Here is a 21,592-nt window from a genome sequence, read left to right as displayed (position 1 = left end):
AGGTGTGTCATGAGAATGATAAAAATAAGTAAATTTTATTTATTTTTTCATTCTTGGCTTTCTTAGGGCAAAGATTTTGATATGCCCTGTGTATGTATAAAAACAGGTTCTAATTATGTCGTGTCAGTATATCTTAAGGCCATCAAAATGAGAAGACTAAATGCCTGTCATCTCCTGTCCCTCATCATTAATATATGTCACTTTAAGACTTAGAGCTTAGTTCATTAATGTCAGTATAGCTCATCTACAAGCAGAGTGTTTGCATTTTTAGTACTTAACTTTAAATCAATTAGAGAATGCAGGTGGTTCAGAAAATGATAGCTTAACTAGTAAGTGACAACAGATTATTCAGGCATTACCTTAATCTGATCTCTTTGTGATTTGTATGAGTGCATGAGTTTAAGGCTTTATTTAAAGTATTGCCTGTGGTTGCTGACGATTGGTTCAAGTCTTTATATTATGCCAGGAATTCTTTGATGCTGAGAGTACAGGGTAAGAAGCAGTGGTTTCTACCTTTGTGAAACTCATAGTCTGTGTGGAAAGACCCTTAAGTGGAGTATGACTGATGCTCTTTATACGTGTGTGCATGTATAAAATAGTATTGGAGGAAAAAAAATGTGCTATGGAAGCAAAATGGCTAAGGGATGAAACTAAGATTTTATACAAATGGGACATTTTAGTTGTATCTTGAAGGATAAGTAGGGGTTTTCCAATCTTATCAGAACATTCTTGGTCTGGGAAATAATATAAGTAAAAGCATGGAGGCTTGATAGTGCGTAGTGAATATAAGACTCCTGAGTGGGGAATTGTTGTGTGCCATGGCTTGATGTCAATACCTCACAGTACAGCATTCAGTGATTCCTTTTTCTTTCTCTTTTTTTTTTAAGTGTTTCTTATAGTGCAAGTCTGCTAGTGACAAATACCCTTGATCCTCATTTATCTGAAAATATTTTTATTTTATCTTTATTCTTAAAGGATATTTTCACTGGATATAGAATTCTGGGTTGACTAGGGTTTTTTTGTTTGTTCTAATCTTTCAGCATTTAAAAATGCCTTTCCATTATCTTTTTGCCTCTACTGTTTCTGTAAGAAGTCCTTCATATTGGGCAGCCCCGGTGGCGCAGCAGTTTGGCACCACCTGCAGCCCAGGGTGTGATCCTGGAGACCCAGGATCAAGTCCCAGGTCGGGCTCCCTGTGTGGAGCCTGCTTCTCCCTCTGCCTGTGTCTCTGCCTCTCTCTCTCTCTCTCTCTCTCTCTCTGTGTGTGTCTCTGTGTCTCTATGAATAAATAAATAAAATATTAAAAAAAAGTCCTTCATATCTTTGTATCCCTGTAGATAATTTTTCACTTTTCTCTGGCTGCTTTTAGATTTTTTTCTTTAAGTTTGGTTTTCAGCAGTTTGGCTGGATTTGCCTAGCATATTAATTTTTTTTTATCCTGCTAGGTTATTTTCTGCCCATTCTTTCTCTCTTCTTCTTCTTCTTCTGTGATACCAGTTTCTTACACCTTTGTCTTTTCAGTATTGTCTAAGAGGACCCTGAAACTCTGAGGGGAGAGGGAGAGAGAGAATCTCAAGCAGACTCTGTGCTAAACGATGAAACCAAGAGTTGATCGGTTAGCCAGCTGAGCCACCCAGGTGCCCCTATTTAGTTGCCCTTTTTTTTTTTTTTTTAAGATTTTATTTACTTGGGACGCCTGGATGGCTCAACGGCTGAAGGTGGCACTGAACTGCTAAGCCGCTAAGCCACCCCGGCTGCCCTACTTAGCTGCTTTAAAATACAAACCTTATCTACTGATTCCAGCATTTGGACAATCTGAAGGTTGGACTCTGTTGCCTGCTCTCTTAAGTATGGATCTGGTTTCTTGTTTGTTGATATATCTAGGGATCCCTGGGTGGCGCAGCGGTTTGGCGCCTGCCTTTGGCCCAGGGCACGATCCTGGAGCCCCGGGATCGAATCCCACGTCGGGCTCCCGGTGCATGGAGCCTGCTTCTCCCTCTGCCTGTGTCTCTGCCTCTCTCTCTCTCTCTCTCTGTGACTATCATAAATAAATAAAAATTTAAAAAAAACAGTGTTGATATATCTAATTATTTTGGATTGTGTATTGGACCTTGTTAGGATAGGTAGTAAAGACTCTGGATTCTGTTACTCTTTGGGAGAGTGTTGAGTTTTTTAGTTAAGCAGGCAGATAACCTGACACTCAGGCTCTACACTCTCTCCTTTGTGGTAGGCAGTACCTACCTACCTGAAATCTCAAGTTATTTCAGTCGCAGCTGGGCTGCATGAAGGCTGTCTCACACATATATAGTTTAAGAGATTTGGGCAGTTTAAATGTAGTTTTGAACCCCTCTTGTTAACTGTTTTCCAGGATTTTCTCACTCAATTTTAAGCTGCTGTGGTTACCCTAATCCTTGTCTTTTGGTTTTTCGAACCAGTAAGACTTCAGCTTCATTCTGAGTTTTAGATACCCCACTCTGTACCAGCTGTGTCCTACTGTTCATTATAGGATTAAAAATACATAACATACATACGTACATATAACATGCAAACATACATCTTGTCTTCCTGCATGCACTAAACTAAAATTCAGAACATTCTCCTTGACTAATCCTCAAATAAAGGGCTAAACAAGATCTAAGGAAATTTTCATTGGAAAGATGGTTAGGAGAGAGACAGATTCAGATTGTCACTTGATCACTTGACCCCTCTGACCCCTGAGGGGGTACCCCTCACCCCCTCAAAAAAAAAAAGACCTTTATCACAAGCAAGGCCTTTAGACAACCTAGGACAGAAAATGTCATCAGCATTATAAAGGAAGTGGCATTACTCTAGTGCAGATTTGATGTGCTCATGTTCCTTTCAGAATTTTGATTTCCGCTTTGGAAGATAGATGTTGAAACCTGCAATATAGTTTGTTACAGCATAGTCACATTCTAGAATACTAGAGCCACAGGGGACTTTGGCTCCTTTAAAGTGCTTGGTAGAAAAGTTTGAAGGGCCCAGCAGGAGGCTTCAAGTCCCTAACAGTATTTTACCCGTTTTCTGTAGTGGGTTTTTTTCATGAAATTTTTTTTTTTTTTTTTAAAGGATTCTGTGGCCTAAAGGGTTGAAAGTGATTGATCTAGTCAGCCTCCTTCTAGTCAACCTCCTTCTTCATAGGGGGTTGGACATTTGAGATTTGGTAAGGTGAGAAGACATTGCCTTTTTGCTGGTTTGCCTGGTTAGCCAGTACCGGGACTCAAAAATCTTCTGCTGCTGACCCCGTAATATTTCAGGGACCCCACTGTACTGCCATTGTTTTCAGTAAATATTTCACCTCTACATCATTCTCCCAAACAACCTATCTAGATAGAATGTGAAAACCCTGGGGCTGTTGGATAGGGCCATCTGAAGTGACTGGATTTCCACACAGCTTTATGGCTCTACTAAAGATTATGTTTTGAGAACTTGAGAAAGTGTAATCAATTGGAAGTGAAGACTGGTTGCTTGATGCCAGAGAAACTAACAAAGGATAAACTAAGGATTGCCATGGCTGAGTTATTTTAGCCAAATGACTAAGGAATAACATTTAAGCAGAATGTGTTTATGGCTAGTGACCTGGGTCTTCCCAAAATATCCAGTTAGCAACCAACAACTTCCTTTTCTTGATCACCGGTTCTTATCCTTTGCAAAGAGGAAGGAACGCAAATCCTGTAATGGTGTTTTTCTGGGTTTCCTGCCAGTAGAAGGCATGATTATGGGAAAATGTTTTTCCTTTGTTTTTCCCTTCTGACACACACTCCTCAGTTGTTATCCTATTACACAAGACTGGACAGAAATTCAAAATAGTTGTTTTATATTTTTCTGTAACCTTAGCAATATTACTGTATTTTGCATATATATTAAGTGTTCCATATCATCTTAATATATTATTATAGCTTTTGTCTTTTAGCAAAATACATATTGAAAGATATAAAGGAGATAATACATACAAAAATATCTGTTACAGGGTCATGTTCAGTAAGAATGTATTGAATCATGGCCTGCTGGTTGACTTTTCCTAATCTGCATGTAAGGATAACGAACCTGCCTCACTGAGTTGTTGTGAGGATTAAATGAGAACATGCGTGTGGAGTACTTAGAACAATGCCTAGCACTTTGAGATAGCACCCATAGAAACATGTGTCTTTATTTTAGATTATCCTGTTTAGGGGTGCCTGGGTAGCTCAGTCATTTAAGCATCTGACTTCAGCTCAGATCATGAACTCAGAGCCCTGGGATCAAGCCCTATGTCAGACTCTGTGCTCAGTGGGAAGTCTGCTTTTCCTTCTGCTGCCTACCCTTCTCATGCTCATTCTAGCTCTCTCTCTCTCTCTCTCTAATAAATAAATCCTTAAAAAAAATAAGTTATCCTGGTTAGCAATATTTCAAAAAGTTGGAGGCAAGGAATGAGAAAAGGGCATAAACTGTTATTTTTCATGTATCTTTACAGTTTTATTTATTTTTATTTATTGTTTTTTAAAGATTTTATTTATTCATGAGAGACAGAGAGAGAGAGGCAGAGACATAGGCAGAAGGAGAAGCAGGCTCCATGCAGGAAACCTGATGTGGGACTCGATCCCAGGACTCCGGGATCACAACCTGAGCCAAAGGCAGATGCTCAACCGCTGAGCCACCCAGGCGTCCCATATCTTTACAGTTTTATATGCATTTTCATAGACTATTTTTTAGAGCAGTTTTAGGTACACAGCAAATTTGAGTGGAAGGTACAGAGATTTCCTGGGTGCCTAGGTGGCTCAGTCATTTAAACATCTGCCTCCAGCTCAGGTCATGATTTCAGGGTCCTGGGATCAAGTCCCGCATCAGGCCCTGCAGGGAGTCTGCTTCTCCCTCTACCTGCCACTCCCCCTCCTTGTACTCTCTCTCTCTTTCTCTCTGTCAAATAAATAAAATCTTTAAAAAAAAAAACATACAGAGATCTCCCATGTAGTGCCTGCCCCCACATGTGTACAGTCTCCCCCACTACCACCCTCTAGCACCAGAGTGGTGCATTTGTTCTGGTCAGTAAACTTAAAATGACATTTCATTATCACCTAAAGTCCATAATTTATATTAGGGCTTACTCTTGGTGTGTTGTACCTTCTGTGGGTTTGAATTTATATGCATTTATTTACTTAACGATATAACATACTCATGTGCTTACATAGTCTTCATAACTGAGAATTTTTTTATAGGCAGGCCTACTACAAGATTTTTTATTCCTTTTTTTTTTTTTTTTTTTTTTTTAAAGGAGAAGCAGGCTCCATGCAGGGAGCCTGATGTGGGACTCGATCCTGGGACTCCAGGATGATGCCCTGGGCTGAAGGCAGACGCTAAACCGCTGAGCCACCCAGGTGTCCCAAGATTTTTTATTCCTAAGACAAGGATCTCTTAGTGGTTTAATAGAGGAAAACTGTACTTTAAGTTGTATATCTGTTCATGTCCTGGCTTGTAACCTCTCTGGCTCAACTTTCTCATCTCCAAAGCAAGGATAACTAAGGACTGGCATCTAGTCCTAAGAACTATGTATAAACTTTAAAGTTAATAGAAATGTTGGATGTTATTACTGCCGTGGAGAATGGTGACCTCTACTCTTTTACCCAGGTCTTTTTGCATCTTGAGAGCTTCAGTTAGTTCCTACACTGAAAAGACTTCATGGACAGGGAAACAGAGAAAATTTTCCCTGAGAAAAACCATCATAAAACCTGGGTTCATTTGTGAGACCATAGGAATTTAAAAAGATCATTTAGAATTTCACTAAAGGATAGGATTGCATGCAGTAGATAGCATTTATATTAAAATGCAAATTCTTGAGTAATGTAACACTGATAAACTTAATTTAGAGTTCCCAAAGGAAGCCTAGGGCTCTTGCCACAAGTATACAGCTGCCTGGATTTCCATGAACTTCAGCCTTGGCTGCTGAAGTGCCCTGTTTTAACATTTCTATTGCTATTTGAGCTCTTCCCCATCTAGAGCAGTGGACTTGTGTCTAATAGTCATTTATATGTTGTTATTTCATAAATGAGACTATCAACAGTCTACCCTTCAATATATTTCCTATTTTCCTTTGATTGTCTTCTTTAAATTACAGTAAACTTGCAATTTAAAGGGCATCAGTAGTTTTACACTAGTCTTTATCTCTGAAATGGTAAGGACTCACTTAATTGGCCCCTGTCTCTACAGAATAACTGATCAAGGATGCCTAGTATATTTTGTCTAGACTGTATTATTGTGTTTGTTAACTAGACAAATGTGTTTATCACCGGCTAATTCTGTAATGTCTTATTTCAGATTTTATTTTTAAAGTAATTTCCCACAATGCCTTGCTTAATGCTGGCTACATTGTAGGTGGTCAGTAAAGACTTACTGATTAAGTAAAAGAAATTGGATAAAAAAAAAAAGTAAAAGAAATTGGAAATTAGTGACATTATATCATTTGGTCTTACTGTTTTGTGCACCTTTTTAGAATTAGGCAAAAAAGGAGCTATTTTTATTATAAAAGTAATACATTCTCCAACTTTACTAAGGAGAAGCTGGCTGACCTAATGATTGATTTTTTTTTTTCTTCTTAGCTTCTTCTCAGATTTCATTTTTAGTAAAGCACAAGCTGCAGTATTGTGAGTGAGTGGATGGATGAAGTATTTTATGATCAATCATAAAAATATTAAAACGTATTCATAAAAATATTAAAATGTAATTTGAATGAGTTCCTAAAGTTGTGTCTTCGTATTTACATATTCTATTATATTCTGACAGGGTACTATGTTGGAAATATAAACACTCAAATCAGTAGTAGTCCTCATTCCCAATGATGGAAGGATTAAGGGATTGTGTACACTTCAGAGAAGGCTGGATATGGGTATTGTCATGGTGCGTTACATACAGTGGGTGCTCAATAACTATTGAGTGAATGTACACATGCTAACCTGCCTACCAGTGGGGTGTAGTTTGTTCTGAAGACTAGAACTTTAACACAGGAAATACTGCTGAAGAGAACTTATCTGATTATGAATCAAAACACACGGGTTTTAATTCTAACTCTGTTCTTCATTTAACTTTGTAATTTTGGACAAACCATCATACTTTTCCAGGTTTTCATTGAAATTCCTCAAATGTAAAAATGAAAGAATTGAGCAAGAGAATGTAGATGATCTTTAAGGTTTTTCCCTCTTATGAATGCTATACAGAATCTTAACACCTGATCTTTACTGAAGCTTTCCACATTTACAAACCCTCTCAGTTTCCTCTTTAAAAAGGCGTAGCATTTAATCCCTACATCCCACTCTCCATTCATGGTTTGCACTCTGCACCCACACCTGTCTGCTCCTACCGGGTGAGTCATGCTTTTCAAGAGCCTGTATTTATCCTAAAACTGTTTATGCTGATTTTGCTTGATGTCGTATTTACATACTTTAATTTAATGTTATAGTGAGTAATAAAATATGAGTATAAAAAGTTATTTTTATGAGAAATACTTTAATGAAGGTGAATTTTTTTTAAAAAACTGCTGAATTAGATATAATATGACAAGTGGAAAAGATGAGGGAAGTGCTAGAAATGTAGGAGGATTTTGGACTCCCATTGCTTTGCAGGAACCTAAGTTTCCTTACCACTTTGAAAAAACTGAAATTGTATATTTCAGTTTCAGCTTTTGACGGTGCAGTAATGACTAAAATACAGCTAATGTTCCACATTCAAAGAAAAGGCCTTGCTATAAGAAACAGCTAATGAGTATATTTTATATGCTTCTTGTTGAAATAAAAGATTACCTCTTTTAATGGTTCTCCACTTGAAAAAATCAGCTTTTTTGTTTTTTGGTTGTAGACCAAGGTCACATTAGGTGAGAGGGCTTTTATTCTTCTATGATCTCCATCATGTTGTAGGCCTTTTAAAAAATAACATGGTAGTAATTGTCCAGTTTTAGATCATAACGGTACTTTTAATCTGTATGCCTTCTCTTCATATGGGATCTATGTTAAACACTCTTCTCAATATCTCATATTAAAACTGAATTTTAATTCTGTTTTCTTCACAGAACATCCAGAAGATTCTTGGTCTTGCCCCTTCACGTGCTGCCACCAAGCAGGCAGGTGGATTTCTTGGCCCTCCACCTCCTTCTGGGAAATTTTCTTGAAATCAAGAAGAACCCTGTAATACCCGTCATTCTTTTTAAACATTCAAATTAGACTGGCAACTATTTTGTAGCAGGAGCCATAGACAGCCTTAGGGCTTGGGCCACTTTCTAGTTCTGAGTTATTTTTAGACTTCTTGGATATTATTCTAATGAGAATGGCACCCAACAAACATGATAGTACTTTCAGTCACAGATTAATTTAAAAAAATATGTTTGTTGGTTAGATAAGTTTAGGTGATGTTTATGTAATGAGAAACAAATAGCATCTTTCTTGTTTGGCTTACATGAATATTTTCTGTGGGACCGATTCAAGTGTGTGCTATGTGCCTTGTACCATGGAAGTTGGCTCTCCATGAGCATTTAGAGTTCTGGAAGAAAAATTCAGTTTGTGATATCTTAATTGGAACTATTTGTTGTACATTGTTTCCAAGCCAAATATATGACCGAAGATGAATAAAGAAGCCAAAATTTTAGCTATTTCATCTACAAGGTGAGATCTGTTTTGTACCATATTCCTAGATACATGTTTTTAGTAATCTGAACATAAACATTGGCCACAAAGGGCTAAACTAAAAGTTTTAAATGTACTATTTTATCATACTTGCCTTATAAGCTCAAAATATAGACTTGTCCTATTGTAGGAAGTAGAAAGCATGAGAGGAAAGGAAAGAAGTAACTCACGTGAGTGTAAAAATGAGAGTCCTCAGCATCCCTTTTATACCCTGCTGGATTCCTGGGAAGTCACTCTTAGTCATCTCCCGGAGGCGAGGGTATAGGTATGCAGTCTTGCAGAGCTTCCTTTTGATCACAATGGCCTTTAGTTCCTGCCATGGTCCTTCATGAAAAATGAGAGGATGCTTTTACCGTGATCTTCCCCTGCCTGATCCATGAAATTGGAAATCTTGTATGGAGTGATACTCTAGTAACAAATACATACTCCTTAGATGCATGTATTCAACCAGTGAGAGAGGTCATGTCATTTGCAAAGTAACAACTGCTAAACTGATAGCAAACTTCTGAATGGCATAAAATCCGGAAGACAGCGGAATAATACCTTCAGTGCTGAGGAAAATAATTATCAGCCTAGAATTTTATGTACTGCTAAACCATAAGTTTGGGGGTAAAACTGGGAGCAGTATTTTCAGAGCTACAAAATCCAAGATAGCTGAATTATTAAAGGATATGATTCCAGGGTGCCTGGCTCACTTAGTCAGTAGATCATGCAGCTTTTGATCTCAGGGTTATGAGTTCAAGCCCCATGACGGGCATAGAACTTACATATTAAAAAAAGAAATATATATGTGTTGCCAGGACAGAAAAAGAATACCAGGAGGAAGGTGTGGGATATAAGAAACAATGGTCAACACAAATTGATAAACTGTATGGATAAATTTAATTGTTTTATGGGTTATCTAGTTAATTATTTTGAGAAAACTCCATAAGGTAATGACTGTTCTCACCCTCATTTAAAAGATGAAACTGAGACAAGAGAGGTTAAGTAACTTCCTCACTATCACTTAGCTAGTGAGTGGCAGAGTCAGGATTCGAAGTGAAGCCATCTAAAGTTACATAGTCCGGGCTCGTCAGTACTTCCCCGTAGGTATGTGCTGATTCTCTTCCCACCGCTCCTATCTCTTCAGGTCAAGAATGTGAGCCCTAAAGTTGGGTTTTTTTCTTAAAGCAGTCACATGGGTGGGAACACAGCAAAAACTCCATAAAAGCAGATGAAATGGAACAGAAATCTTTATTTCTAGGTTACTTTTATCAGACAGGGTGTTTAATGTTGGATGGTGATGATTTCTAATGGTCTTTTCCCCATGTCATTGACCATTCTGGGCAAAATAATAGCTAAAAGAATGATCGTGACGAAAATAATGATCATGATAACATGATGACAAAAGTGATGGACTGTCTAAAATAAAACCTAAAAAGAGAAGGAACCACACTGAAAATTCTGCCAATGTCTTTGTAAAGTGAGAATACATGGTCCATTCTACTGGCTACCTCCTTAGGTTTTGATGATAGTACTTTCTAATTAAATGTGTCATGGACTAGGTTACCTTTTTTTTTTTTAACATTTTATTTATTTATTCGTGAGAGACACAGAGAGAGTCAGAGACACAGGCAGAGGGAGAGGCAGGATCCTCATGGGGAGCCCAATGCAGGACTCGATCCCCAGACCCAGGATCAAGCCCTGAGCCCAAGGCAGATGCTCAACCACTGAGCCACCCAGGCATCCCATGGACTAAGTTTTCATAAAGTGTATTTCAATAGAAGAAGGTAGGAGGGAGAGTAAAAGGGGAGAAGGAGAGTAACAGCTATTCACCCTGTTTCTAAAAGAGCACCATAGATGTGTTACAAAAGAATAAAGCTACCACATCACAAGAAAGTGAATTCAAGGATATATTAAGGGCTATTGCAACCCCATAATTAGTTTTTTTTTTAATTACTTACCCTGAAAATTTTTCAAGACTAGTCATTTGGATGACTAGATCCAGACCATCTAGTTTAAGGGGAAAAAAAACAAGCATTTTTAATGCCTGCATTAGCCTACTCAGGTTGCACTCATAATATGCTGAAGCAGTAAACATTCAAAAAAATGCAGGTAAATCTGAATTTATTAACAGATAGCATTTCAAAATCTCAGTCAGTCTGGAAATTGGAAAGGAAATGAGTGTAGTTACTCATAGGCCCTTAACTAGACTGTGGTCCCTGATTTCCCATAGAAGTCATCCTCTTCGGTGGGATCAGGGACTTACAGTGACATCAGTGGTTTGATGAACATCCAGAATTCCCATACATCCAAGTCAAAATCACTTTGCCATGTACTGATAGGTACTAGGGGTTTTTTGGTATACCTACACCTTTGTGTATTTCAGTACTGACCTTCAGTACAAGTAAAAGTGCCATATACTTTCTTATACTTTCTTTTTTTTTTTTTTTTGCTTTAATTCTGATTAAGTTACAGTCTTTTTTTTTTTAATATTTTTTTAAGATTGTATTTATTTATTCATGATAGTCACAGAGAGAGAGAGAGAGAGAGAGAGAGAGGCAGAGGGAGAAGCAGGCTCCATGCAGGGAGCCCGACGTGGGATTCGATCCTGGGTCTCCAGGATCGCGCCCTGGGCCAAAGGCAGGCGCCAAACCGCTGCGCCACCCAGGGATCCCAAGTTACAGTCTTTTAATTTACGTTTATCTCTGAGTTTTTATACTTTTTAAAATGGAAAAAAATCTGAAAAAGTCTTAAAAGGTATAAAAAACATTGAGATACCCATTATTCAACTTCAACAAGTACTAACTCGTGGCCAATCTTAGATCTACCCCAGCCGGCCTCCTATAGTGTTTTTGAAGCAAATCCTAGGCATCCCATCTTTTATCCCTAAATATCTCAATGCTTTTAAATATGTTTGTGTGTATAATCTTTTTTTTTTTTATTTTTTATTCATGAGAGACGCAACGAGAAAGAGAGAGGCAGAGGCAGAGACACAGGCAGAGGGAGAAGCAGGCTCTATGCAGGGAGCCCGATGTGGGACTCGATCCCGGGTCTCCAGGATCACACCCCGGGCTGCAGGCGGCGCTAAACCACTGCGCCACCAGGGCTGCCCTGTTTATGTGTGTGTATAATCTTAACATCATTTATATAACCTAAAAAATTAATAATTTCTTGATTCCGTAAGTTGTCTAAAGATATCAAAATTCATTACAATCTTTTTTGAATCAAGAGCCAAATAAGACCATATTACATATGGCTGATAAGCATTATAAATCTCTTCCAGTCTCTTGTAGTGTTTTCAAACTAGAGTGCATCAGAATCCCCTACAAGGCTTATTAAAACAGACTGCTGGGATCCCCCCCAGAGTTTCTAAGTCTGGGGTGGCACTTGAGAATTTGCACTTCTAACAAGTGCAAGGTGATGCTGATGCTGTAGGGTTTGGAGTCCACTCAGATTTTAGTTCCTCACTGTTTATTTCACTTCTCCCCTTGCAATTTATTTATTGAAGAAACTGAGCTGTTTATCCTGTAGAGTTTCCCTTAGTTCGGGTCTTGCTGATTGCATACCTGTTTTACTTAACTGTTTATTAGTTGTCTCTTTTTGTGATGTTAGCAGCTTTTTCCTTCTTTATTTTATTTTATTTAAATTCAACTTGCCAGATGTTAGCAGCTTTTTGATCCATTAATTAGTTGAGATTAAAAAATGATGTTCTAATTTCTTGTATCTCTTCAGTTTATTAAAATCCTTTATAGATAGACCCTTCCCCTCCATCTACTTTTGGTTACAGAATGGTAAATTTTTTGGGGGGAAAGCCAGAATAAAAGTTGGATTGTCTGGTCTTCAGAATAATCAGTCATTCACTAGTGTGAATGACTGTGGTGAACAATTTTTGTGTGAGTGTGTGTGATTAGCAGTTGATTCACTTCAAGTCACTGAAATTATTTTTCTTGTGGATACTGAAATTCTACCATTTTTAGCCAATGAGAGGCTTTTGAAGTTGGCTTCTGGGTCCATTTGGCATGACTCTAGTTGTCATTGGGAGCATCCTTGCTGAGTGATACGACCAGATGTTTCAGAACCATCTTAAATTTCCTGCCTGACTTGAAAGCAACACGTTTTCCAAGGAGGCCTGGTTCTTTTTTACTGGAAAATGGTATTTGGACACTGTAATCAGAGCACTGAGGATGCTCCCTGAGACTGGATTGCTACGTTTCTAGGCCTTTTTTGTGGACTAAGATAGGCAGTACGTTTTTTGTTGTCATTTTAAGATAAATTACATTATGAATTTATACTGATACCCTACTCCCTACTTAAACTTAGGGCCTCAAAATTTTTACTTAATTTCTTTAATCCATATCTCTTTTATCCCATCCTAAGAATTCCAGTTTCCACTACCAGAAGTGATAGAATTACAGTATCACATAATTCACTAACATAATCCCGTTAATATCTACCCAGAAGTCTCAGAATGTAATTACCATTATTGTTGCCAACAATATGATTACTAGAAATAGTTTAAGTTTGGTGGGTTGGTTTTTTTGGTGGGGTTTTCTTGTTTTTGTTTGTTTGTTTTGGTAAGGGTGGAATTCTTTAAGATACATCTTACTCTGACTTCATAGCAAATCACTGAGATTTCAAGTTACCTGGAATCGTTTCTTTGAGTTTATTCATTTGTTTGATTTTATTTTCAACTTTTAGGACATGCTCTTTAATTTTGCCTTATAAAAATGATATATAATGTTTTACTAGGTTTCTGGGCTAGCCCAAAAAAGCGTATTTAACCTACATACAGAGAGGCACTGAGCTAGTCATTATCCTACTTCTTTTGTGGGTATAACCCCACTCATAAGCCCCCACATATATGGAAAGATAATGTCCTTTCCCGTCCTTGTTGGATAAAGCCAGTAGGCCCTGTGGGAAGAGAGTACCGTGTGTGGACGCCCCCAGAGTCAGGCCCTCCTCATTGTCCCTCAGCTCCCCTGCAGCAGCCTCCCTGGAAGCCCCCCTTACTCTGGCCTGTTGTCTATCCTGACATGTAGCATCTTTCTAAGATAGAAGTCTAACTGTGGGGATCCCTGGGTGGCGCAGCGGTTTGGCGCCTGCCTTTGGCCCAGGGAGCGATCCTGGAGACCCGGGATCGAATCCCACATCAGGCTCCCGGTGCATGGAGCCTGCTTCTCCCTCTGCCTGTGTCTCTGCCTCTCTCTCTCTCTCTCTCTCTCTCTCTCTCTCTCTGTGACTATCATAAATAAATAAAAATTATTAAAAAAAAAAAAAAAAGTCTAACTGTGTTCTTCTTCAAGGAAAGTGGTCCAGTGGCTCCCAGGAGCCTCTGAGTAAACTCTTTGGCACAGAAAAGCATCTCAGTGTGGATCTCTGCTGCCCCCTCATCCCCTGATAAACCTAGACTCCAGCAGAATTTATTTTGAGAATTCTTCATTTTTTACAGTCTTTCTGGACTTTATCACCCTTGTTTTCTCTGCTTGGAATATTCCCCTGCTTACCTGTGTGATCTCCTCCTGTCCCCTTCTAGACTCATTTCAAGTACCACCTCCTAATAAGTTTTATTTGACCTTTAGACGGCCAGGTTCTTTCTCCTCTCTGTATCTGAGTTTTTCATATATGAAAACTTATTAAAAATGGGCCAGTTCTTTTTAAGCTTCAGCTGCCTCATCTGGAAAATGGGGTAAATAGTCAGAGGTCCTGTATCCAACCCCCTCTTACTCAGGCCTTCCTCTGCATCCTTTCTGCTCCCCTGCAGAGCATGCTGACTGATGCTCACAGTGCACCGAATGCTCTTAGCCACGCTTATGTTCACAGTGTACCGAATGCTCTTAGCCATGCTTATGTCCGCCAGCTCCCACCCGTGACTGCAGAATGCTATTTGTTTTGTTAATTTTAATCATGTAAATTGACTAAATATTATGCAAATCAATGAAATGTGAAGGCAAAAAGAATTGCATCTATGAAAACTGAATGTTTTGGAATGACTCAATAAAAGCAAGTTGCTAAAAATAATTGCTCTGACGTATTTGTGGGTGAAATAACAGAACCTGAAAAAAGTAGTAAAAATGTAGAAAGATTCAGCCCTTCTGTCCTTTCTTAGTGTTTCAGTTCATTTTCCACATTAAAGAAACCAAAACTGGAAATCAGAGATGATACATTTTGGTTTATAAACATTTTATCTTTGGAAAGCATCCACCGTAAAATATGGGATTTTTGTCATTACAGGTTCTATTTGAATTCTTCCAATTTTTAAAAACTTGCAAATGTTTGGTTCTTTTGTGTTACTGCTAAAAAAGTATTCATGGAAAACAAATAATAATTCTTTGGAATAAATGAGCCAGTCATGATCAAAACAAAGCCAAGAAACCAAAATAAAGAAAACAAACCCCAACCTCCTCCCAACACACACACACACATACAACACACAAAAATAGTGAAACTCCAAACAATAGTGAATGGGTGTATATTTGTATGTTTTAAGTTAAAAGTGTCTGGAGTAAATTTAATATTTTTGCATGTGATTCTACTCCGCAGTTGACTTTTTAGGGCAGAGCAACTCAGCAGCACCAGGGCAGGTGCAGGGATTAATGATACAGTATCCTCCAGAAGGATGAGCCACATTGATGATTGTGATGTATACTGCCATAGAAGTAGCTACGAATAGAGAAAGAAACCATTGATTCTCTTTGGGGAGGATTTTGGGTACTGGTCAGCAAAAGTTAGTATTAAACCCTTGCCTTCGAGGAGCTTAGAATATAGACAGGCAGCATTTGAATAAATCAACAACGTAGGCTGAGAGGAACACTGTATTGTTTTGTGAGCACAGAGGAGGATGTCTAACAGATCCAAGAACGGTTTCCAAAAGTTGGCAACAGCCAAATTCTGAAGGATTTTTTGGAAGTGGCAGAGAAAAGGTTGGAAGAAAAGCATTGGAGACAGAATAACATAACAAAAGTAAGCAGGCAAGAAACAGTAGATAGTTGAAGTTGACTGGAGCATTAGGGAGGAATGGAGAACTGACAAGCCATGAGGTCTATCTATCCATGATTTACATGAGGAATTTTGAAATCTCCCAATTTGCCAGTGATTACAAGCAGAGAAATGGCACAATCAGATTGACATTTTAAGATCACTCTGGTGGCAGGGTGGACGTAGATTAGAAAAGGCAGGGTGTTGGATGGGTTAGGAGGCCAACCATTCATCGGATACTTACTGAACACCTACTGTGTGCCAGGGGATGCTGTGATCACCAAAAATACACAGTCACTCTTTGATGAGCTCCAACTGGGTGAGGGAAGTAGATGTCAAATAGACAAGTGAACACATAAAAATTAAGTGTTCTAAGTAATCCTTTGAATCACTGTGAATATAATGGTGTCTGACTGGAGTCTATGTCCCCTGTTACTGCCTGGCATTCCTTTTTCCGGTAACAGTTTCCTTTAGGGAACCATACTTCCCCTGTTCCGTGTGGTATGTCGTGTCATTCACATTGTCCCCTTGAAGACGGGCATAGAACCAAGGCTAGCCCATTAGAGTACTCTATCTTCCTGGCCCCGTAATTGGGCTCCAGACTGGGCATGTGGGCCAAACAAAACCAACTAGGAACTACTCTAATATTTGATAAGGACATCAAAGGAAAGCGAAGGCCTCTCATGCTTTTGGATCACAAGCTCTGAGTACATAGGCTCAAACCGTTCACCATTTTTTTCTGGTGAATATAAAAGAACCAGAGAATAAATCCAATAAACATACAGAAGTAGAGCAGAGATATGGGGGGGCGGGGAGCAGGGAGGGAGAAGGGAGTTTGACAACACTATTTAAGCCCCTAGATCTGAAGCTGAAGCCACATTTGAACTTCCCAGGTACACTGAAGGGAATATAGGAAGAGAAGCACACTTTGGGGGGGAAATAATGATTCCATTTAGACAAAACGAATGAAAGGAGCTTGTAGGATAGCTAGGCGGGAATGCCTGATGGTGTCTGGGTGTGTTTCTGGCACTCAGAAGGCAGATCAAAGATGGAGCCATGTATCAGGGAGTCATCGAAATGCCAGTGACAAAGTCATAGGTTTGGCTGTGATCTATGAGGAGAATCTATAGACTGTGAAGGAAGAAGACCAATTTCTAGGGGATATTATTTAAATGAAAAGGAGATGTCAACACAAAATGACAAGAGTACCTAGGAGGAGGGCAGGCCCCACAAGCTGAAGATGAGTAAGATGCAGGCACCCTTGGTTCCTCTCGCCCACACTCCTCACACCCACGCAATCAGCATATTCTCTTGGGCTTTGCCTTTCTCACTGCCTCTACCTAGACCACTGCTGTGGCCCGCGGGCACCTCCCCCCCGAGTGGGCACCCCCCCCCCCCCCCCCCCCCGAGCTTACTGCATCAGCAGCCTAACTGGTCCATTTGATTCCACGCTTTGTAACGTAGCAAAAGTAAGCCGGATTGTGCAACTCTTCTGCTCAAAACTCTCCATTGGCTTCCTGGATTGGTTTGCTAGAGCTGCTCCAATAGTGTACCACTAACCGAGTGGCTTAAACAACAGAAATTAAATTTTTTTAAGTAGGAAATCTTGGGGCGCCTGGATGACTCACTTAGTTGAGGGTCTGACTCTTGATTTCGGCTCACGTCACAATCTCAGGGTCATGGGATCGAGCCCCGCATGGGGTTCTGGGCTCAGCATGGAGTGTGCTTATTCCTCTCCCTTTGCTCCTCCCCCAGCTCGCTCGCTCTCTCTAAAATAAAATCTTTAAAAAGGGGGGGGCATCTTTTCCTAGAAGATACCCGGCCTCTCCAGTGCTCACCAACTGGATTGGGGTCACATGTCCATCCCCAAACCCATCAATACCAGGGGAATAAGAAATCTGGTTGGCTCGTGATTTGCCCTAATTATGTGAGGGGACTTAGACACTGGAGCAAAATCAGGGCTCTGCTAGCCTAGGACAAGGGAAAAATGGCTTTTGAGTAGGTTACTAATATTAAGCTGTATGGATGATGATTCAGGCCATCCGAGGTGGAGATGGGCTGCCTGTGGGAGCCATCATCAGGTCCTTGCTGGGCCGTCAGCCTCTTATTCTGTATCTCGCTGTTTGCTACCACCTGCTGCAGGGATATTTCTATCTTGACCAATATCCACCCAGCCTCAAGTTTTGGGGTACAGGATAAAGCAACTTGGTGGTCAAGGTTTCAAAAAGCGATAGGTATTTGAATCTGTTGAGCTCTTTCTTGAATTCCTTTTTTGTTGTATGGGTTTGCTTTCTCTAGTTTTCTTTTAGGGCAGGGCCTGCTCCGCCTATTGCTTGGGGGGCGTGCGCCACCTAGTGATGGTAACTGGCTCCGCTGGCTGGTCTAGGGGGTGACGCGCTTTGCTCTTGGAGCCACCTGTCCCCTGCACTGAGCAAGGGAGGGAGAACGGACCACACACACCGAGGATTCTAGAATGGGTGTAACGGGGCCAGTGGGAGGGCTCCCTGTGGTTGAGCATAAGACACAGACCTTGTAGACACCCGGCAGTTGTGTTACCTTTTCCCTTTCCTACTGGACTCTCCTTCTCACTCCTCAAGCCTCCATGAAAACAACGAAAACCATAAAAAAGATTTGTTGCTCCCTTGACATAACGACCAACCTTAAAAATAGGAGAGAAAGGGGCCCATGGGTGGCTCAGTCCGGTAAGCATCCAACTCTTGATTCGGCTCAGGTTGTGATCTCAGGGTCAGGCCCAGGGCGGAGCTCTGCACTCAGCAGGAAGTCTGCTTGTGCTCTCTCCCCCGCCTCCCTCTGTGCCTCCCCCACTCATGCATGCATGCTCCCTCTCTCTCTAAAATAAATAAATCTTTTTTAAAAAATAAAGAAAAATAAGAGAAAAAGAGTGGTGGCCCCAGGAGGGTCCCCCTCACCTTTCTGGTCACCTCCACATCTTTCCTCCTGTTGCACGTCTCCACCAGCCTAGCCCTTCCTCCTCCCTGTCACCTGCCCTCTGCTGCCTAGATCTCTCCTCCGGGTCCTCTGCAGCCCCTGCTCTTTCTTGAGACTTTGCTACATCCTCAATTTTATCTTAGAATGCCACTTTAACTGAATACCTGGCTTTTGTTTTTCTTTTTAAAGAGTCTATTTATTTATTCATGAGAGAGACACAGGCAGAGGGAGAAGCAGGCTTCCCGCTTGCTTGATAAAAATCAAATATTTATAAAGATATGTAAATAGCAAAAGTCCATGTCTTTTTCCTCAGCACTGTCCTCTTGTCCCTTCTTTTACTACCTGTCCCAAAATAACCACTGGTAATGCCTGGTATCTGTGGAGGGGCATCCTACGGGTCAGCCTGGCTAGGCTGCAGTGCACAGCAGCTGGGTCAAACACCATTCTAGAAATTACTGTGCTGGTACTTCTCAGATGTGATAAACAATCAGTAGACTTTGAGTAAAGCAGATGATCTTCCCTAATATGAATGGGACCTCGGGACACCAGGGTGGTTCAGGGGTTAAGCGTCTGCCTTCAGCTCAGGTCATGATCCTGGGGTCCTGGGATCGAGTCCCGCATCAGGCTCCTTGTGGGGAGCCTGCTTCTCCCTCTGTCTATGTCTCTGCCTCTCTCTGTATGTCTCTCGTAAATGAGAGAAAGGAGAGAGAGAGAGAGAGAGAGAAGAAAGAAAGAAAGAAGAAAGAAAGAAAGAAGAAAGAAAGAAAGAAAGAAAGAAAGAAAGAAAGAAAGAAAGAAGGAAGGAAGGAAGGAAGGAAGGAAGGAAGGAAGGAAGGAAAGAAAGAAAGAAAGAAAGAAAGAAAGAAAGAAAGAAAGAAAGAAAGAAAAAAAGGGGGCCTCATCCAAGCAGGTGAGGGCCTTAACAGCAGGGTGGGGTTTCCCAAATAAAAAGAAAGTTTCCTCAAAAGAGCAGCATCGAAAATCTGCCCCAGTTTCCAGCTTTCTGTCCCTCAGATTTTGGATTTAAGACTGCACACCCATTTTAACTTGGATTTCCGGCCCACCAGGCTGACTTGTGTATTCCAGATTTGCCAGCCTCCAGACCTGCATAAGCCAATTCCTTAAAACCTTGGTCTGTTTCTCTACCTCACTCTGTCTATATAATATATCCTATTGATTCTGTTTCTTTGGGAACCCCTAATAGGACATCTGTGGAGATGGCTAGCTATGTCCCAAAATGCATACTTTGCTCTCCTAGTTAACTAACTGAGCTGCAGTTCGGTATGGCCGTGTAACTTCCATGCCCCACCCACTACACCTCCTTGGTCTTTTTTCTTTTCTGGATGACCAGCAGGGTGACACTGAGAGCATCCTTGGAAACCATGTGTTGAAGATGGCACCCTGGGTCCTTCAGTAACTATGTGAAGCCAAGGTCCCTCTTCCCCACCCTGGCCCCACAGATCTTGAACACTCTAACCTAGAAGTCCCTGGACCATTAGGTAAGTTGTAAATAAATTTCTACTGTTTTCAAGTCATTGCATTTTGGAATTATTTCATAAACCAGATTAACAGACCTTGAGTGATACAGAAATTGGTACCTTGAAGTGGAATGCTGTTTAAAATAAACACCTAAGAGGGCATCTGGGGGGGACTCAGTTAAGTGGCCAGCTCTTGGTTTCAGCTCAGGTCATGCATGATCTGGGTCCAGGGATCAAGGCCCTCACTTTGGGCTCCCCCATCAGCAGGGAGTGTGCTAGAGCATTCTCATCTCCCTCTTCCCCTCTGTTTGCTCAAGCTCTCATGCATGCTCTCTCTCTAAAGTAAATAAATCTTTCAAAAAGTAAAAAATAAACACTTAAAACATAGGCATTGGCTTAGTAGATGCATAGTACAGGGTCAGGGAGCAATAATACTGGCTGAAAGGCTGGACTATCGTCTGATGCGTGGGCAAAACATTGGTAGAACTATTTCTGTGGTTACGTGAAAGGCGGATACAGTTCCTGCTATGCCAGGATTTCTAGAACAGGTGGTTGGAATGAGCCAGAAGGCCTGAGGTAGCTGCCTCTTGCTGTTTTTAGCTAGGTATACCTAGAAAGAGAGGAGCTCAGACCAGAATCTACTGGTTTTGAAAGCAAAGAACGGTTGGGAGAGTCTAGAATTTGGGACCCTAGAGATATTGAAAAGCCAACTACTTCAATAGCATAAATAGCAAGAGACAAGTCTTGTTGGCCTTGTCTCAGTGGCCTCTCACTAATACATCTCAGGCCAACCAAGATGTCATTTCAGCCTTGCCCAGTTGTTTCAGGCAGTTGCAAGGCAGGTGCCACTAACTTAAGAAAGAGGAGCTTAGGGGCAAGGAAGCAAGTCATGAAACAGGTTAAGGACCCTGCCTAGAGAGGAACTCTGGGTATGGCTCCTGACACACGGACTGGGCAGCAGCAAACAGAGTAAATGCTTTGTAAGTTTTTGAAGCGAGAACATTCCTGAAGTGACCATAGGGAGCCTGGTCGAAGAAAGTCATTGTTAAAATAAAACACATCTTGTGCTCCCAAGCTTGCGGACCTCAGGCTGCGAAAGCCGAATAGTCCTTTAAGAAGATCTACTCCTGGGATCCCTGGGTGGCGCAGCGGTTTGGCGCCTGCCTTTGGCCCAGGGCGCGATCCTGGAGACCTGGTGATCGAGTCCCACGTCGGGCTCCTGGTGCATGGAGCCTGCTTCTCCCTCTGCCTATGTCTCTGCCTCTCTCTCTCTGTGTGTGACTATCATAAATAAATTTAAAAATTTAAAAAAAAAAAGAAGATCTATTCCTTAGCACCTGCTTGGGGAGTTCTGTTCATCACAGATTTCTGATATTTCGAATAGGATAGTTAATGTTTCTTCTATTTGAAATTCATCGAAATTCTTGGATTGCTAAATTTAGATTTCTCGTGAAGTTTGGAAAAATGTTGACCATTATTTCTTCAACTGTTTTTCTTTCCACCTCCCAATGGCCCTACTTTGGAGATTCCAGGTGCCTATGTGTC

General features: G+C 40.7%; 1 protein-coding gene across 4 annotated transcripts in view; it reads left to right on the top strand.

The window, feature by feature from the left end:
* The window catches only part of TMCO1 (transmembrane and coiled-coil domains 1), a 51,076-nt gene extending 42,447 nt beyond the window's left edge, over positions 1-8,629 (top strand). For 2 of the 4 annotated variants that reach the window (XM_077886922.1, XM_077886921.1), the window contains one exon: positions 8,054-8,629. In XM_077886922.1, the coding sequence (XP_077743048.1) occupies positions 8,054-8,152 (99 nt within the window). In that variant the 3' untranslated portion in view covers positions 8,153-8,629. Of the gene's footprint in view, positions 1-3,087; positions 3,187-8,053 lie in introns of all 4 variants that reach the window. The other 2 variants (XR_013374196.1, XR_013374195.1) reach the window with 2 other exon arrangements.
* The last annotated feature ends 12,963 nt before the right edge of the window (positions 8,630-21,592 follow it).

The sequence above is a fragment of the Canis aureus genome, chromosome 38 (genome assembly GCF_053574225.1).
Source record: "Canis aureus isolate CA01 chromosome 38, VMU_Caureus_v.1.0, whole genome shotgun sequence".
In the NCBI taxonomy this organism is placed as follows: Eukaryota; Metazoa; Chordata; class Mammalia; order Carnivora; family Canidae; genus Canis; species Canis aureus.
Note: the sequence above shows the minus strand (reverse complement) of the source record. Positions and strands in the feature narration are given on the sequence as shown.